Source organism: Nyctereutes procyonoides, unplaced genomic scaffold, assembly GCF_905146905.1.
Source record: "Nyctereutes procyonoides isolate TBG_1078 unplaced genomic scaffold, NYPRO_anot_genome, whole genome shotgun sequence".
In the NCBI taxonomy this organism is placed as follows: Eukaryota; Metazoa; Chordata; class Mammalia; order Carnivora; family Canidae; genus Nyctereutes; species Nyctereutes procyonoides.
Window position 1 is genome coordinate 37582284 of NW_026575051.1, and position 20174 is coordinate 37602457.

Consider the following 20174-nt stretch of genomic DNA (forward strand, 5'->3'; position numbering starts at 1 on the left):
GATTTCATTGGTAGTTTAAAGCTTATTAGAGGTTTCAAAGACAGTATAATGGTGTAAAGTGTGTTAAAGTGTGAAAATTTCCTTTATAATTTTAAGTATTTCACATCCCAGATATTTTCTAAAGGAAATTATGTAATCTGTTTTTGATAATTTATTTATGTTTAAAAATTTATTTATTCATGATGGACATAGAGAGAGGCAGAGACACAGGCAGAGGAAGAAGCAGGCTGTATGCAGGGAGCCTGATGCGGGACTCGATCCTGGGATTCCAGGACCACAGCCTGAGCTGCAGGCAGACACTCAACCACTGAGCCGCCCAGGCATCCTTGTTTTTGATAATTTAATAACTGATATATGTTCTCTTTTCAGATACCCAGAAAATCTAAGTTGGCAGTTCATAGGAACATCAGAGATGATGAAGGCTTCATTATTAGGCATTTTGCAGGGGCAGTGTGCTATGAAACAGTGAGTATGACTTTTACCAAGAGAAAACCATTTGTAATTGAAGCTGCACTGTATAAAATATTAACCCCTAGCCACACCTGGTTACTTCAATTTAAATTTAATAAAATTTAAAATTCTTCAGGACACGGCTACACTTCCTGTGTTCCATGTCTACATTGATGGCAACTGTGTTGGACCGTGCAGATATAGAACAGTTCTGTCATCTCGGAAAATTCAGTTGAACACAGCTGCATCAAGAGATATTACCACAGGATGGACTGAATCATTTCTGTTTGCTTTATTTTTCAGACTCAATTTGTGGAAAAAAATAATGATGCTTTACATATGTCTCTTGAATCCTTAATATGTGAATCCAGGGATAAATTTATACGAGAATTATTTGAATCATCCACAAATAACAATAAAGATACTAAACAAAAAGCAGGAAAACTTAGCTTCATCAGTGTGGGAAACAAGTTTAAGGTATTTGTGTTAAATATATTACTTGAAAGTTTTGTCTTTGTTGCATTTAAAGTAAAATATATTGTTTTATACTTTACAGAGGATAATGTAGATCACTGCCAGAAATCCCATGCGTGAAATGCAAGAACAGACCCTGCGTTGTTGATATTTACATACAAAATAACCTAAAATAAGTTTAATAATTGAACATACAGAAATTCTTAAAATTTTATGAGTCTGTTCTTTCTTGTTGCTTAACATATCTGATTCATACCTGCTTCTCCTAATGTTCTTGCTTCTGCTTACTGTTTGGTTGACCTTCAAACCTTCTCTTTCCCATGTGTTTTCTGTTTCCTTCCTCATTCAACAGTTTTGTTTTAGCTGGAGTAGTCCAGCTCGGGATGGCTAGAGAGAACTAGTTGAGTTGAGAGAGGAAAAGCAGGCACAGCCAGGGGCTTCAGGTAAATGATCACCTTTGTGGACTCTTATTTATAGAATGTGGCTGCCATGTTAAAAAGAGCCCGTCTCAAGTTAATGATTCAGTTTTTAATTTATTTTCAATGTGCTTTCTCTCACTATGCTTTATGGGTGTACACATTACACTAAAATGTGATTAAAGCTTTGAATAAGTTTATAAAAGATAAGTGCTCTGTGTGACAAACCCTTCAAACTGCTTATTTAACATTGAAGAACATCTCATTTGTTTTATTAATTTTGGATCAGAAATTTAGATTTCTTTCAAAGAAAGATTCTTTGAGATCTGACAAGGAATTGTCACATAATGTGTCTTAGAAATTGGTTCTATTGTTGAGTATTTAGAAAAAGAGAATTTACAAACTTTTGTATCATAAGTTTAATGAATAAAAAATTATAATAAGTAGAACAAGGACATAAAATTTCTCTTTTATACATTTCCACAAAGTATTGCTGAATTTACAAGAAAACTCTGCATATGCCTTTCATTATGTGTATTTTAAGTATTAAACAATGATGTAATTAGAAACTATTTAAGCATGAGAATACTATAATAATAATAATAACAGTACAAGTCTCCTGAAATCCCTTGTGGATTGAAATGGGCTCTCTAAATAATTAACTTGATAAAATCATGTTTATAAAGCTAGGTTTTTTTAAAGTAAATATAAGAGAAAGCTTATAATACTTTTGAGGTAATTGAATAAAAAGTCTTTAACTTTGTTGAAAGTTACATTAATTAATTATGAGTTCTTAGTTCTTTTGAGCAAGAGTTTTTCCTCTTATTTTGATACTCTGAAATACCTGAGTAGATATATGATAGCAGACTAGTTTAAAATAGTATATTAGCCTAAATGAAATGGCTAATATTATTTTTGTACTGCAGTATTTATAATAGTATTGCTGGTAAGAACATAATTGAAATTTTGGACAATATAAAAAAACAAACATTCTTAAAATTCTTTGAATTAAAGTATTAGTAAAATATTATGTTGACTTGAAATATTGCTTCTGTGCAGTAGGATATATTTTGCATATTAAACTGCTAAAAACTATAATTGAGTGATATTATTAATAAAATTTCAAAAATGTTTTATGAGAGACTTTGAAATGAAGTAATAATTCTTAACTTAAAATATAGTTGAATAGCTTGTTAAATTCAAGTTATGTGAAGCAATAAAAGAGGCTAGTATTTATAGTAAGACTTCAGTTATCCATCCTCTCTGAGAGCCAGAAGTTCTCTATTGAAAAGGAACATTTTCAGGTTATTGAAACATAGCCCTTTTACTGTTAGTTTTTTAGAAAAATATTCCTTTTTGATGGAACTCTTACTCTGTTATTATGTACATAAATATTTATATGCTTTATAGTAAAAATACAAATAAAGACTGAGTTTCATAAAACTGTTTATCCTTATGCCTTGTGGTCTTTACTTCCTTGATAATTAGCATTCTTCCCTCTTCTCCCAAGTTTATTTTTGCTGCTTCTACTCTTCTGAATTACTCTCTCTCCATTTTTTTTGGAGAACCCTGTGCTTACTCTACGGATTAAGAGGCATGGACTTGGTGACAGTTTTCTTTTCAAATTAGTGGCTTTCATACTTGATTTTCTTTTATTTGGTGGTCCAGATCGATAAAGGTTGTCAGAACTCAGTCAACCAGATAAATGGGGTATTACTGTATTTTTTTAATACAGTAGGAAGTCACTCCATTTTTATAATTTAAGCCTATGATACCTGAATTATATTGTAGTATCATGGGTAAGAGAGTGAAGTTTATTAGGAATAATAATGTGTTGGAATCTTGGCTTTATCATTACTAGTTCTGTGATCTTAGGCAAGTAATTTAATCTTGCTGGACCTTACTGCTTTTACCTGAAAAATCAGGCTAATAATACATCCTTAATTAGAATTGTTGTGCAAATTAAACATGATAATGCTTGTGAAAAGTTTTGATCAGTACCTGACTCATCGAAAGCATTCAGTACAATCTACCTATATTATTATTAAATATAGCTATGATTGATCCAGTATGTTAATTTAAGAATAAACATCTTAATTTATCTTTCTGTAAGTAGTAAAATAAGCATCTTAGTTTAAAAATGATATAAGAACTTTACATAATTTATTTTGCAGACAAGTAAAGCAAAACATTTTTTAAAGCAAAACATGATTTTAATGCATTATTAAACCAGCATAAATTATTATCACTTAATATTATTAGAAAGAGGAAAGTATAGTACTTTATGTTTATCAAGTTGTTTTTGAGAAAATTGTCCAAACTTTTAAAAATAATTAAAATGTGAAATATTTTAAAATAACAAAGAGGGTTTCTACAGCTAGGCAAGACAATTTTATGTATGATAAGTGTTAAATAAAACATTTCTAATATATACCATTAGTGTGTATCCTTCAGTGGAATATGATAAGAAACTACACCTAACTTGCTACATATTCAAGTATTGCTTTGTTAATCTCTTATGGAATGCATCCCCAGTATTTTATTTCCTTTGTTGCCTGTATATTTTTTTCCCTCCTCCATCCCCCCTGCAAGTGTGTGTGTACATTTTTTAGCATTGCTAATTTTCAATCTTTTAATTATATAAGTTCTGTGTAAGTCACGTTATTGTCCTTAGCATTATATTAGCCATGTATTTTGCATGTTACTGTCAAAGAATTTATCAGTTGTTAAATTGTACTGTGTTGTATGTTGATATTACTGCATGTTATCTTATGCTAATGTTGGAGACCTAATATTAACTTATAACACTGTGTACTTTTGCTTTTTGAAGTAATAAAGTGATTTACTTTCGTCTACAGACACAATTAAATCTGCTTCTGGATAAACTTCGAAGTACTGTGAGTACCCTTAGAAAAAAAATCCAGAGTTTTTAAATGGTCCTCTTAAATTATCATTAGTAATTACTCAAATAAGCACAGTAAGCCTAGAATAATTAGAAATTAATTTTAAACTGAATTCCCTCATTTTAAAAAATCAATTTTTAAAGCAGTTGTCATTTTAGTTAGACTTGTTCTGAAGAAAAGTCAAATATATATGTGAAGTCATTATTTTATAAATATACAGAATTCTCTCAATCTTGTTAAGATTATCTTATAGTTTCAAAAAATGAAAATAATTATGTGGAGAAGAAAATGTATTTTTTAGGATTAAAGATAATGCATGTAGTTAATTTTCATTTTATTATTCTAATAGTAACATTCTCCAACATGGCAATGTTGAGGTTGAAAAAATATACATAATATCTTTATGCCCTGTTAGAGAGGCAATATTTCTTAGAGTCCTTTTTTTTTTAAACTAGACATTTTTAGTGGTTTACTCTGTTTTTTATTTTTAAAGATTTTTTAAAATTTTTTTGAAAGAGGGGAGGGCAAGGGGAAGGGCAGAGGGAGAGGGAGAGAGAGAGCCTTAAGTAGACTCTGAGCTGAGTGCTGAGCTTGATACAGGGCTCTTATATCCTGACCCTGCGATCGTGACCTGAGCTAAAAGCAAGAGTCAGACGCCTAACGGACTGTGCAACCCAGATGTCTCAGTTCACTCTGGTTTTTAATGGAAAATTTACGAGAGAAAAAAGTTTGATATGTGGGTTATGTAAATGAGGCATGATTCCAAGGTGAGACATTTTTTAAACAGATCTACTGAACTAACCAGCTATTCTTCCTTACCAAGTAGTCATTTTGGAAAGCCAAATATTTATTCTGTCTATGATGTTATTGCTTACTGTTAGACTTGCTTTTGGAACCATTAAGAAATTCTTGCAAATACCCTCATTGTTTGCAAATATTTATCTCTTAAGAACCACACATCTTTAAAGATCAAATCTGATGGGGAGGGTGTTTGAATTTTTATCACCCAAATATAGTGCTACTGTAAGATGATGAGAGTACTTCTGTGATTCATAAGAAGGTATTTCTAAAAAGTGTTCTGAAGGTGTTTGCAGTGAGGATCGTTATTGAAATAACTATTCAGTTTTCTAAGGGAACTACTTTGTAAAGAAACAGTAATTTGGATGTCTGGTCTATTTGCTTTAATACCCAACAGTCTCATTGTGTACATATACATATTCTTTCTGCCTCATTCAACATAACCTGATAACTGATTCCAAATGAGTGCCTTTAAAAGCTTCTAAAAATACCATTTAATAAACAGAATTTTAGAATGTGCAGTGGTACAGCTTCAGGATCTACTATATATTTTTGAAGTAGAATAATGAAAAAGGTTGAATTTTTTCCCCCACTTTGGGCTAAATTTGAAGAGGCATAATTTTATTTTTATCTCTTGTTACAGGACAATTTTCTTACCACAGAAATATGACATATAAATACACAAGTGTAGAAAAAAATCATATATATATCAGTATCCAAAATGTATTCAAATGTTAAAATATTTTACGATGAAAGACGTTTCTTTTTACAGTGACAATTTTTGGCACTCAAATCTAAAATGTATCTTTCTTTTCCTTCTTTTACTTCCTTCATTCTTTCCTTCCCCTCCCTCCCTCCCTCCCTCCCTCCCTCCCTCCCTCCCTCCCCTCCTTCCCCCCCTTCCATTCCTCTCTTCCTTCTTTCCTTCCTTTCATTTTAGCTTGTTGTGGGGCTCAGTCCCATGACCCCTAAGACCACAAACTGAGCCAAAACTAAGAGTCGGATGTCCAACTGACTTGTGACTGAGGCACCCAGTATTTTTCTAATAGTATATAGTGAAAAATTCATTCCAAGCTTGAAATTTTAAAAGTATCTAAGTTTTAAATTCTTTAATGATTATTTTAAAAGAGGTTCAGATATTAATGGTAACATGTTTGAAAGTTACTGGTATTCATAGAAACAGAAAAGCAAGAATGCTATGTGCATTGTCTTTAAAAAGTGCCTTTATATTCTCCTAGGGTGCAAGCTTTATTCGTTGTATCAAACCTAATTTAAAGATGACAAGCCACCACTTTGAAGGTGCCCAAATTCTGTCTCAGCTTCAATGTTCAGGTATTTTCATATTTTTACAATTTATATCCATGTGTGTTAGGAGTCTTAGCTTGATACACTTCAATATGTACAGTGTTTTCAAACGATCACAGTTACCTTGATTGTTTTTAAGTGCAATAAGATTTTTACTTTCAAATTCTTTTAATTATAAGAAAAGCATGGCTAACAAATTATTTGAGCAATACTGGGGCATAGTTTATCGTGAAATTAAACAGTTTTACAGCATTGAAGTAAAATTTATAAAAACTCTTTAACTGCAAATATAGATCTCCCTTAAGTAGGTTACCTTCCGATGGCCTCAGTCTGGCAGCAGTTCATTTCTCATGCCCCACGTAGCTGGGGCAAGAGGTAGGTTTTGGTGTCATTGCTCTCACTCCACCACTTATTAAAAAATGAAAACACAGTGCCCACGGCTGCTGCAGAACTTCTGTGCAGATGTTAAACTACTGCTCTCCACCTCTCACCTTCCTTGTTCTCACTTTGCTTGGTCACAGAAGTCTTAGGCACCAGGCACTGTTTTTCCTCTACTGCATGTCCGTCTGCCATCCCTACCCATGCTACCCCTACTTATGCCCAAGGCATCAGTCTTCTCCTTGTCTTTGAGCCATCTCAGTCTTGAGATGCTTCCTTAAACTCTCTTGTCTTTCTCACTCCTTATATTGTTCCTCTCAAAGTCAGATTTATTATAAAGCTAGGGTCACTTAAGTTTCAGGGTCCCTCACTTAGGTGGGCTCCTTTGAAAACCCTGTACCTACTTTTGTATTCTTTTGTAATTTGTAATTTTGTACTTAAAAAAAAAATACAATTATATAAGCTTTGGGCATACTCTCCCTGCTCTCCTCAAATCTCTGAGTCTTTGCCAACAGACAGCCTCTCCTCTTTACTTGAAGATGGAAAGCTTCGCCTATTTGCTACCAGACACTTCTGTCTACCTATATAACCTTCCCTTCTATTAAGAAAGCAGACGGGCCTCTCTTCTTAGTTGCCACTATGGTTCTTTGGAATCATCTCTTCCTACCTTCTCATGAATCTTCAGCATTGATTATGTATATTGAATCATTCCGTTTGAGATTGTCTCTCTTATTACCATTTAAATGTACAGAGACCTCAACTTAATTCAAACTTCTGACCCACATTCCCTTCTAGCTACTTCCTTATATCACACCTCACTTTTTGTCCTGTAGTTTTTCCCTTTCTGTCCAAGAATAGTCTATTCTTGCTTTCTCTGTTTCCTGCCCTCTGCTCACTCTTTAACCCAAGAGAATTCAGCTTCTATCTTGATCAGTCCAACAAAATAATTCTCGATAGGGTCACTGGTGATTTCCCTGATCCTAAATGAGATGTTCATTTTGTATCCCTTCTCTTAGTGGATATCACGGCAGCATTTGACTTGACCAGTCCCCCTCATGTAGTCTTTTCTTAGCTCCTAAATCAGCACATGTCCCTGCTTTTCAATTCTCTGGTAACTCCTGACTCTTCTGCAAGGTCCTCTTCTTCTACTACTGGGTATTATTTGTTAGAGTTTTTCAGGCTTTGGGTTAGGCCTAGTTTCTTTCTCACTCTTAACCAGTGCTATCTGACATAGCTTTCCATGTTGATGGAAATATTCTATATCTGTGTTTTGCAACATGGTAGATACTGTGGCAGTTGAGCACTTGAAATGTGGCTAGCACGACTTAGATACTGATTTTTAAATTTTATTTAATTTTAATTTTTTAAAACTTACCCACATGTGGTTAGTGCAACTACAGATCACAGATTGCAACTACTACAGATTGGTGGTAGGTGCCATATTGGACACATAGTTTCATATTCTCTAAGTCTCCCCAAGTCCCTCTGATGTGATGTAAGTCTTCTTTCTGCCCTAGATTTATCAAAATGTAATTGACCTGTAACATTATGTAAGTTAACAGTGTACAAAATGTTGACTTGATACACTTATATATTGTAAAATGATTATCAGCATAGCATTAAACTGTCTCATCAGATCACATAGTTACTAATTCTTTTTTGTGATGAGAGTATTTAAGATCTGTTCTGTGTAGTGTAGTCAGTGTACAGTGTAGTCCTAGTACTCTCTAATCTAAGCTTTCACCAGCTTTCACCTGGATTTTTGCTATAGCTTTCCAAGTATTCTTCTGGCATCTCTTCCATCTGTTCTTCACATACATCTGGAATTACTGCTTTATAACTCAGGTCTGATCATGTCTTTTTTACTGCTTAACATACTGTAATGGCTTCTGATTATTATTAGGGGTAAAGAGCAAAATCCTCCTGGCTTATGAGGTCCCATAAGGTCTAGCCCATGTGTTTCTAGCTCCATCTCTTTCCACTCTCTTTGTTCTCTGTGTTTCAGCCATGCTGGCATTTGTTTGCTCCCTTAAATGCTCCATGTTCCCTCCTGTCACAGGGCTTGTGCACATGCTGCTTCCTCTGATTGAGAAGCTCTTGCCTTTCCCTTGTCTCCATCTGTTGTGTCTACACTTGATTGTCCTTTCTTTGTGAAAGCCTTCCTTGATATCTCTAGCAGGAAGGGGGTCTGAATAAAGGAGCTGAGCACCTTTATTGTAGTCATAAATTTTATATATAATTATTTATTTTTTTCTTTAATCTAGAAAATCCCTTGAGGGTAGAAACAGTGTTCATTTTGGCTTGTACATTTATCCCAGCTTCCTAGCAGTGCAGAGCTTATACTAGATTCAGTAAATATTTGTTAAGTGAAATGCTTGGTCTAGCATATATGAAGACTTACTTGTGAATAATTTTAACAAGTTCCGGAAAGTTATTTCATGTCTCCTGTATTCATACATATAGTATAGGTGTATTTTTTTAACTAATTAATTTATTTGAGAGAGAGAATATGAGCGTGAGGGGTGGAGGGAGGGGAAAGAATAATCTTAAGCTGATTCTCACTGAGCACAGAGCCCAGCATGGGGCTGGATGTCAGGACTCTGAGATCATAACCTGAGCCAAAACCAGGAGTCAGATTGTTAATTGACTGCACCACCCAGACACCCCAGTATGGATGTATTTTTGTAATATTTTCTTTAGATAGTTTTTAATTTGACTATGACTTTTTTTCTCATTTAAATTTCTCTATAGGCTTTGTTTAGCCTGATGTAATAAATCATTTATTTTCTAAATGAGCACCTAGTATCCTGGCAAGTCAAACATGTTTAAATTTAGCTATATATACTCTTAAATTGGTAGAGTGTGGTGTTACAGATGCTTTAGCTAGGATTTCTCTTTTAGTTAAGCAGTATATTTCTTTCTATACATTAAGATATATTGGCAATTTAATAGATGACACCGATTTGTAGTAGTTTGATTTTTTAAAAGTGATAATAATAATAAAATGGTATAGAATTGGTTCTAGTTGTGTGGCCAGGTAATGAGAAAAAGAAAAAAATACCAATAACTGGTAGGAATACAAATATTTATGATGCTTTATAAAATAAAGGCATTTAAGATTTGAATTCTATATTGCCTTTCCATTTTCATTATTTTTTTCAAACTAAGTAGAATTAATTCATTTAGGACATCTTTTACTAAAATTACTATCTTCTGATCAGCCAATACCAGGGCAAAGTAGGGGAAGGTAAGAGTTCAGGCAGATGTTCTTCCTCTGTAACCTTGGGGTTGTGCTACCCGTCTGTGGTAGCAAAAAGGGTTCTGAGTATAACCAGCTGGACTGTACCAACAAACCCCTTGCCATCTAGACTCCCAGAGGAGGAACCAGGTTATGGAAATTTCTAGAAGAAGAGTACTTGTTTTTGGTGATTTTTATTTATTATTATTATTATTATTAATATTATTCATGATAGACATAGAGAGATATATAGAGAGAGGCAGAGAGAGAAGCAGGCTCCATGCCAGGAGCCTGATGTGGGACTCCATCCCTGGGACTCCAGGACCACGCCCTGGGCCAAAGGCAGGTGCTAAACTGCTGAGCCACTCAGGGATCCCCTTACTTATTTTTTTTAAGTGTTGAAAGCTCTATAGAGTAAATTAGTTTCAAATCCTGAGAAATGCAGCCCCAGGCTTGTCAATTTGTTAAGTTTCATGAAATTCTTAATGAACTTTTGTGAGCCATTTCATATGTTGTCTTCAGCTACAGGGCAAGCTAAGAGACTTAAAGATTGCAGATGTGTATGTTCCCAATGATACTTGTTTATTCGATATAAATGGACAAGAATTGTTACAGTACAAACCAAACCAGCCAGGAACTAATTAGAATTAGTTTTAGATCTTCCTTTCCATAGGAGTGATTGCCTTTATGTGCTTTATTAATCAGTATTACAAATTACAATAGTTATATATAGTTGACTCTACCAAAAATCAAATAGTAGAGAATAATATGAACAAAAAGGAGTCTTATTTCTCAGGGTAACCACTTAATTCTGTTTTGGGTATATTTTTTATACTGATTAAATAAAGCTCTGCCCTATTTTTAATGAATACATTATTGTCTACCATATGATTGTAACATAATTTAATTAATTGATATTTAAGTTCTTTCTCTTTTTTTTTCTATTACAGTAACCCAGTGGCCATGTGTGCATTCTCTATGCATATCTTTGTCCACATGTGTGATGAGTTGTAGGATAGATTCATAGAAGTAGAAAGTACTGAGTCAAGGGCATAAATGTTTCCAAATTGCCATCCAAAGCTCTTGCACTGGTTTACTTTCCCCATCAGTGTTGTATGTGTATATTTTCTTACACTGTCATCAACTCTGAGTACTATTGATGTTTGATACCTTTGTCAGTCTCATAGGTTAAAATTCAATCTACCTAGGAAAGATATCTTTCCTATAAGATTAATTTTAAAATAAAAATCTACTTCTTAAAAAATGTTTTGTAGTTTCATTTTGCTAATTTAAATTTTGACTGCTAGGAATTTATTTTGGTATACAGAGTGAGGTAGGAATCCAGTGTTAGGTTTGTTTTCTAAATGGCTGGCTGTTTGTCCTAACACTTTTTGTTGAATAATCTTAATTTCCATAATCTCAATCTTAATCAATTTCCATTGATTTGAAAGTCCCAGGAAGTGAAACCCAGGTCTTTTTAGATTTTTTTTTTTTTTAAATTTCAGAGAGAGAGTGAGAGAGAGAGAGAGAGAGAGAGAGAAGAAACAAGGGGAGGAGCAGAGGGAGAGGGAGCAGCAGACTCCCCACTGAGCAGGGAGCTCAAGGCAGTGGCTTGTGGGGCTGGATCCTGGGACTCTGGGATCATGACATGAGCTAAGGCAGATGCTTAACCAGATGAACCACCCAGGCACCGCCCCCAGGTCCTTTTATAAATAAAGGTCCTGGCATTATCTACTGTGGTTGAACCTTACCCTGACTACTTTATGCTTTTCCTGTCATGAAAGGTTCCTACTGACTCAAGGTTCAAATTATCAGCTACTAGATTTACACTGAAAATAGATATTCATCCTATAGACTCTTTACCCCAATAGACGAGTTTCTTTGAGAGGTGAATGAAAGGGCATCTTTATAGTAAAATAGTGAACTCTTTCTTTTTCTTTTGCTTTGTGTAAGCACAGGTGAGAACTTGGGAATGTGTTCAACTACTTTTTGGAGACTCTATAAGGAATTTTTTTCTAAAATTAACCTCAGGACTTGGAAAGTGGCTTAATGCAGGGCATTATCTCATACTCATATGCTATTGATTGTGACAGAGGTTTCTAGCAGAAAAAGGTACAAACTAAATTTGAGCTTTCTAGGGACCAGTAGTTTATCTCTAGAAAATGGTTAATCCAGCTGATTTTTTGATGAAATTTTCTGCGATAGTTTTAGGTGGGGGGTAAATTGGTACATATTGAATATGAATATGATATTCCCTATGTAATATTTCATTGTTGAAGATTCCTGTAAATTGCCCCTTTCTAAATATTAATTTGTAAAATTGTTTGATCATTCATAAGTTAATTTTGGGCTTCTGTACAGAGATTGGCAATAATTTGTGTTTGTTTATGAATCTAGGTATGGTGTCTGTTTTGGATTTAATGCAGGGTGGTTTCCCATCACGAGCTTCCTTTCATGAACTCTACAATATGTATAAAAAGTATATGCCAGATAAACTTGCAAGATTAGATCCAAGACTGTTTTGTAAGGTACAAATACTACCTAAATTGAAATTTCTTAGCTATGAACTATCTTTCTAATTACTATTTGGCATTTAACTTTTGAACTTTTATTTTTCAGGCTCTTTTTAAAGCTTTGGGCTTAAACGAAATTGACTACAAGTTTGGATTAACAAAAGTATTTTTTAGACCTGGCAAGGTAAATACATTTTTATTTTAAACTTTCACATGATGGATATGGATAGTTGGAGTCAGTGCATATTTTTAAGTGTTTAGTGATTTGTATTGTTCATGAGTTATATGATCACTAGTAGTATGTACGTCTGTGTATATTATTTGTGAGAGGATTACAATGTGTAAGATTTTTGTATAAGTTTTGCAGCTTTTATTTCACATTCAGAAGTACTGGAATCAGAGCATTGTTTAATTGGATTTTTTGCTTAAATAAAGATTAACCAGAAAATACTTATTTTTTAAAATTTATTTTATTTAATTGATTTATTTTTTTAAGTAGACTCCATGCCCTATGTGGGACTTGTAATTAAAGCCCTGAAATCAAGAGTCACATACTCAGGGCAGCCTGGGGTGGGTCAGCGGTTTAGCGCCGCCTTCAGCCCAGGGTGTGATCCTGGAGACCTGGGATTGAGTCCCATGTCGGGCTCCCTGCTGGAGCCTGCTTCTCCCTCTGCCTGTGTCTCTGCCTCTCTCTCTCTCTCTCTCTCTCTGTGTGTGTGTGTGTCTCTCATGAATAAATAAAGAATTAAAAAAAAAAAAGAGTCACATACTCTACTGACTGAGACAGCCAGGTGCCCCTACCAGAAAATACTTAATTGAAGAATTTTCTTTTTTTTTTTTTGAAGAATTTTCTAAAACATATTTAGTCTTCAGTAATTCAAAATTCCACAGTACTTTTGAGTCTTTGTAACAAGAACAAGTTCTATTGGATTGTGATAGATGTATAAAGTATAGGAAATTGGACTGAAGTTTGTGCTGACTTCTTTCAAGAAGAATGAAATGTATAAATACATTATGAGAGTATAAATGAATCAGAGTGAATGAATGTATACTATTTTTAATACTTTTATATGTAAATATAATTTTAGGCTAATCCATAGTTTTTGTATCTATAGATTTTTGTACTAAATTACAAGACTGACTTATAGAGCATTTCATAACAAATAGGTACAAAACAGAAACAACTAAATGCTATTCACAATCTGTAATCTTTTCACCATTCTTAACTTTGTTAATATTGATTGAATAATAGCATCCTCATAATTTTAAACACAGCTGTTATTATATGATAGCCAAGTATACTTGTTTGACTTAGCAATATTATTAATAAATATCTCTAGTACCGTGAAGGCTAGATTAATGATAATAAATAAATCTGATTTCACATTTTTGTCCATGAGATAAAGATCTATGTAATACTTCCCTATAAATATTTTTATTGCACCCATGCCATTTCCTATATAAAGGAAAAAAATATATTCATAGTTAACTTAGCTGTAATCATACATATTTATCACAAGTTCAACATTTCTCTTATTTAGGGGCTATAATAAGAATTTTAGAATTAACAGTTTGAGAAAGCACTTGGTCTTACTTGCCCCAAGAAAAATTAATCAGAATATGTTGAAAATATAAGCTGTTTTATCATTCCTTTCTCAGTAAAACCTTTTTGCCAACCATCTGTAATTGTCATTTAAGATTTTTTTCTACTCTTACTGTTGAATCTGCTAACTAGCAATGAGTAAGCCGCTCTTACCCTTCCAAAAAAACAATGCTGAAGGAGAGAAAGGCAGCGAAATATAGCCAGATACATTTAAAGTTGCTGTATACTCTCCTGAGACTTGTGTGTATAATTGTTCTGTGATCATTTCTAGGAAGTTAGGTTTTGGACTTCTAATTATTTTGTATCTCACTTTATGTTTAAACACATTTATTTTTTGACACTGATACTAAATTATTTCATTTTCTAGTTTGCAGAATTTGATCAGATTATGAAGTCTGACCCTGATCATTTAGCAGAATTGGTTAAAAGAGTCAATCACTGGCTTATCTGCAGTCGCTGGAAGAAAGTTCAATGGTGCTCACTCTCAGTCATCAAATGTAGGTGTTTTCTTTCACATCAAAATGTGTAATTATTTTGAAAACGAATTGGTTTGTGGAATGTTATAAAGTTGTGAGTGCTGGGCCCTAGGGACCACTTTGCTTATTCAAGCTGTGTCCCTGGCTCCATGTAACACCTGCAAGTAGTGTACATGGTAAATATTTTAAAAATATTTCTTGTATATGTTACATACCTTCCTATTCAGATGTATTATAGGAGAATTAATTCCATCATGTCCTGAACCAACAGAAACAAAACTCATGGTCTTGATTTGTCTCCCTCCGAATCAACCCCCAATCTCTCAGACTTAAGCCAGAACTTTCCTCTTTCTGCCTGCTTGGCATTACCAGTACACACACCAGAAATTTCAAGATTGTAGTTGTCTCTGCTTTCTTGTCCCTGAAGTCTTGTGGGTGAACAAATCCTCCTGATTCCTGCTCCAAATACAGTCGATTGTTTCCTTTTTATTTTTATTTCCATGGTCTTACTGGAGCCCCCTTGCCTACTCACATAATAACTTCAGTAGCTCCCCAACTGGGTTTTCTCGGCTACCTGAGAGTTCACTTTGCAGAGTTTCTCTCTAAACTAGAGAAACTTTTATTTCTTTAAAATAGGGCAGAGTCTTAGAATGTCTTTCAAGGTCCCATGAAATGGGGTTTCAGCTTCCCTTTCTAGCCTCTTCTGCCACTGCTCTTTTAGACTCTCATCTCTCTGACACGCTGGCCCGGGACACTACTTTGTCTCTGCTAGATCATAGCAACTGCTTATCTCTGCCGAAAACAAGCACTGGGAGCAGAATGTTTCTGGGTTACCTGAGGGTCTGTGACAAATATTTAATTGTATAGAATTATTGGCAGTAACTTGATTAAATTTGAAGTTGCCCCTCTCACCTCCCCACTTGCTAGTGCTAGGTACACAAAAAGGATTAAGTAAGGTGTACATTATTGATAGAAAAATAAAATCCCTTTGACTTAACTAAAAGGAACCATGCAAACAAGGATTATTATTGAGGTCTTTTGTTAGACAATTGTGAATATAGATAAAAAGAAAACTATAAGAAAAAAGATAACAAAAGCTCTTTTTTCCCATCATTTTGCAAGTAAAATGTAAACACATTTGTCACTATAGTTTAGTGCTTTCAGCTTTATACATTGCATTATGATGGAAAACACATTACATTTAAATTATCTCTGCTATACCATTTGTTTACGGATTGTGTTGTGCAGTGGTGAACTCAGTAACCAGACAGGATCTTTGCAGGATATTAATAGGGAAGCTCTGAAAAAAGATGTTTCAAGGTCAGATTAGTGTAGAATGTTCTGGGTAACTGAAGTTAAATAGATCCTTTACTGCAGGGCTCTCAGAGGCTTCACCCCGTATGTTCATTGTGAAGCTCCATAGCATTTAGCTTTTACTAAATCCATTTGACAAGTGAATCCTTTTTTCAGACAGACTTTTAACACATCTAATAGATCAGTATTTCCTACGACAGTTTGGGTAGCAATAGTGAGACATAATAAGGAAATAACACTTTTAAAATGTAAATCTAGCCACACACATGATGTACTTTTTATTTTTTAAGAAGTATAAGGAATTAAAAAAATGTTAAACTTCCCGATTTTGTTATCTGGTATAATAGGTTCATCATAATTTCATGTTTCTTGAAAATTGCTTTGTGGAAATCAGTGGTTTTTAAGAATATTATATGCCTGATTTAAACCAAATAATTTTCAATCATTTTATTTTTCTCCTTCACTTAGTGAAAAACAAAATAAAATATCGAGCTGAAGCCTGCATTAAAATGCAAAAAACTATTCGAATGTGGCTTTGCAAAAGGAGACACAAACCTCGGTAAGACGAATAGTGCCTAAAGAATCCTGCTAAACTTATTCACCCTAATGTAAAATGGCTAGAAAGTCATAATGAAGAGCAGTTTGGATACTCTCAGAGTTTTCTCTTTTTTCATATTTTTTGTGAAAAGACATACTAATCTGTGATTTTATATTATGTACTTGAAATTAATTAACTAATTACTGCATTATTTTATTACTTGTTCCATGCTACAAGAGGATTTGAAGTAGCTTATGAAAATGTAAACACTATAAAAAGGTTGAGATAAATGGCTAAAAGAAGCTCTTTTATTCCAATTATTTTGGTGATTTGAGTTTCTTGGTAAATGTCAAATTCATGTTTTTAAAAACATCTCATTAATGTTTTCACTGTAATTCTCAAGTTTATCTATAAGAATTATATTGTTCCACTGTAAATTTCATCTTTATTTTTGAGTCTTATTAATTTAGACTTTTTAAACTAAAAAGTTATTCAGTCCTGAATAACTGTTAATCCTTAAACCTTTTCAAAGGGATTACATAACTCTTTTAAGTTCTTTTATAATTTGAATTCTCAAATTTTTCAATATAAATGTAGAAGGCAAATATATTACTGATAGGCATCAGTATCATTCATACTCATATTTGATTATTATTTTTTTACCTCTTTTCAACAAGAGCTCTAAAAAGGAGAATCCTGGATAGTATGAAAATAGAAGTGAACTATCCTATTAGCAATATGTTTAGCATTTTATTTAGATGAAAAATAAGTGCATAGCATTAAGTGGCGAATTTAAACTCTGAGGAAGTGTTATTTTACAGCATTGATGGCCTGGTTAAGGTGGGCACACTGAAGAAACGACTTGATAAATTTAATGAAGTAGTAAGTGCATTGAAGGATGGAAAACTAGAGATGAATAAACAGGTCAAGGACCTTGAAATTTCTATTGATGCTTTAATGGCCAAAATTAAGGTATGTAATTTTAATCCAAATGACTGACTTTTTAAAATAACTGAATATACTATGTTGTTGGTATTGAATTACATAGAAAAATGTCCTTTTTAAAAAAAATACAAAATGTTGCAAATGTTGAGTCTCAGTGATAGCAAGTGATGCACATTATATTGTTCTCTCAGCTCTGTGTTTGAAAATTTTTATAGCCAAAAACTAAAAAGATAATTGTTATGCAGTTTCATCTGTTTTTAGGAAACTCCATCCTCCCTACCCAAAATAGTAACTAAAAAGTCTGCTAGTAAGCTTTTATATAGTCATTATTGAGGCAGGAGTAATGCAAGTTATTTTGTTTCTTTTTTTTGTACCTTTAGAAACTAATTTTCAAATTATAAAAGTAAGTAATATTATGGAAAATTTGGAGAAGACCACCAAAAACCCCATAAGCCCTGATAATAACAGATTTAGCTATTAGACTGCTGTGTAGTCACCTTCCAATCTTTTTAAAGATGCTTATGTTTGTGTGGTCCTCCTCACAATTTGATTTTGAGCCTATACTCTTTTTTTTTTTTTAAAGATCATTTATTTGAGAAAGAGCACATGGGGGGCGGAGGGGGGAGGGGAGAACACACCAGCCATGGGGAGGGCCAGAGGAAGAGGGAGAAACAGGCCCTCTGCTGAGCAGGGAGCCTGATGCTGGGCTCAATCCCAGGACCCTGGGATCATGACCTGAGCCAAAGGCAGCTGCTTAACTAACTGAGTGAGCCACCTAGGCGCCCCCCAGCCACATTTTTTGAAGGGTTACTTTGGAAAATCATCCAATAATTTTAGTATATTTAGTAATTTCTTAAATATTCCCTAGGTAGTATTTTGAACATTATTATTAAAAAAGAGGAAACAAAAGCAAAATTAACAAATCATTCCTTAAAACAATTTTCAACTATAGTATGTTACTTCATCTACAGTACACCCTTAGATATTTGATTACTTGATTAATAGGAAATAGATTCACATATTTGTTTGCAGAGATGAATATTTTTAAGAACATTATTTAATGTACAAATAGTATAACAAAGATAATGGCTTTACTGCTTACCGACTTTTCCAGTCTTTGTGTGTGTGTGTGTGTGTGTGTGTGTGTATACAGGTCTTTTTGTGTGGTAAAAGCCTGTGACATTAAATTTACCATCTTAACCATTTTTAAATGTAATTCAGTAGTGTTCAGTATATTTCCATTGGTGAGACAGAAGAGATAATTTTTAAGTACATGTTTATTATTTTGTTTTTAAGTCCACTATGATGACGAGAGAACAAATACAGAGAGAGTATGATGCACTAGTTAAAAGCTCAGAGGAACTTCTCAGTGCATTACAGAAAAAAAAACAGCAGGAAGAGGAAGCAGAAAGGCTGAAGCGTATTCAAGAAGAAATGGAAAAAGAAAGAAAAAGACGTGAAGAAGATGAACGACGTCGAAGAAAGGAAGAGGAGGAAAGGCGGATGTAAGGAATTTATATTGTTTTGAATTAGAAACTAACAGAATAGTGAATTCTTGGTGTTGATGCTGATTAATGAATATTATTTTTAAAAGTTCTAGTTTTTTAAAACAATAATTTTAGAATAAGTTTAAAAATAGAGAAAAGTTCATGTTATAATAACTGATTTTAACTATAATCTGAATTTTCGTAAGGCTTTTATATCTGAGGATTTCTTAACTTATTTTTAAAGCTTTGACTTATTATTTTATAAGCAAGAAAAAAGGCACTTCTACTTTTCTGCAGTTTTAAAACTGACAGCTTTTTGCAAGGTTGCCACCATGGGGCAGACAGAAGGAATGTGTAAGAGTTGTTTAATTGGAGAAGGAGGAGAGTGAGGCACATGTGATCAAGACCTTGCAGGTAGGCTTTATAACCAAGTTAATCTACAGATTTAAAGGTTATAGAATATAATTGTATTTGTTTTTATTTATTTCAGAAGAATTACTGTCAGTAGAGTTAGACTTTGTTTTCAAGGTAAGCTGATGATGCATATAGCCAGGAGGTTAATTTCAGTCCCCATTCTGTAACCTCTGTTTATTAATAGTTCGATTGTTTTCTGATGGATTTCTTCTTTTCTTTTAAGTTTTTGAGGAGTTTCCTCTTTTTTTGTTATAGGAAACTTGAGATGGAAGCAAAGAGAAAACAAGAAGAAGAAGAGAGAAAGAAAAGGGAAGATGACGAAAAACGTATTCAGGTATATAATTATTAGACAGACTGAATTTCTATTAGAATCTACAAAATTATAAAGACAAAAGAAGTTGCAAACAAAACTTTGATTTGTTAGATAAACGGCCTTTGGTTTACCTTAGAGACAAAGGGCTTTCTCTGAAGTGGTTGTGGGGAGGGACTTTGGATCTAGGTAAGTGAGTTCAGATCTAGGGTCTATCACTGATAGAAATTGTGACATTGCACAAGTGATAATGAGTGACTGTGGGCCATGGTTTTTTTTTCTGTGGATTGAGGATAAATAATAGTTGTTAACATTAAATGAGTTGACTTATATTTAAAGCATTTAGCCCCATTCAAAAAATATTCATTTGTTATTATTATAATTGGGGGAAGGTCAAATGAATATTCATTTAAAACATAATTATAACTTTACAACTTTGTAGATACTAGTATCAGTAAGTTAGGGTTAAGATAGTCCCCCTACCTCCATTTTTTCTAAAGTCCATATCTGAGAATAACTCATCACATATTTGTGTTTCTGTTTGTTTTGGCTTTCATAATTCATCCTCAGCACAATCAGCCTTTAAATTCCTGACATCTGCTGTCTACATGT

At 33.5% G+C, this 20174-nt stretch overlaps 1 protein-coding gene across 6 annotated transcripts in view; it reads left to right on the plus strand.

Moving 5' to 3' along the window:
* Nucleotides 1–20174, plus strand: part of MYO6 (myosin VI) — a 145642-nt gene that overhangs the window by 106497 nt on the left and 18971 nt on the right. For all 6 annotated transcript variants that reach the window (XR_008665034.1, XR_008665035.1, XM_055329647.1 and 3 more), the window contains exons 17-27: nt 370–465; nt 754–927; nt 4199–4237; nt 6280–6373; nt 12360–12490; nt 12582–12659; nt 14446–14575; nt 16337–16427; nt 17228–17378; nt 18648–18856; nt 19508–19586. Coding sequence is in view for 4 of the 6 variants with exons in the window: in XM_055329647.1 (XP_055185622.1) it covers nt 370–465; nt 754–927; nt 4199–4237; nt 6280–6373; nt 12360–12490; nt 12582–12659; nt 14446–14575; nt 16337–16427; nt 17228–17378; nt 18648–18856; nt 19508–19586 (1272 nt within the window). In the remaining 2 variants the exon portion in view is untranslated. The remainder of the gene's footprint in view (nt 1–369; nt 466–753; nt 928–4198; nt 4238–6279; nt 6374–12359; nt 12491–12581; nt 12660–14445; nt 14576–16336; nt 16428–17227; nt 17379–18647; nt 18857–19507; nt 19587–20174) is intronic.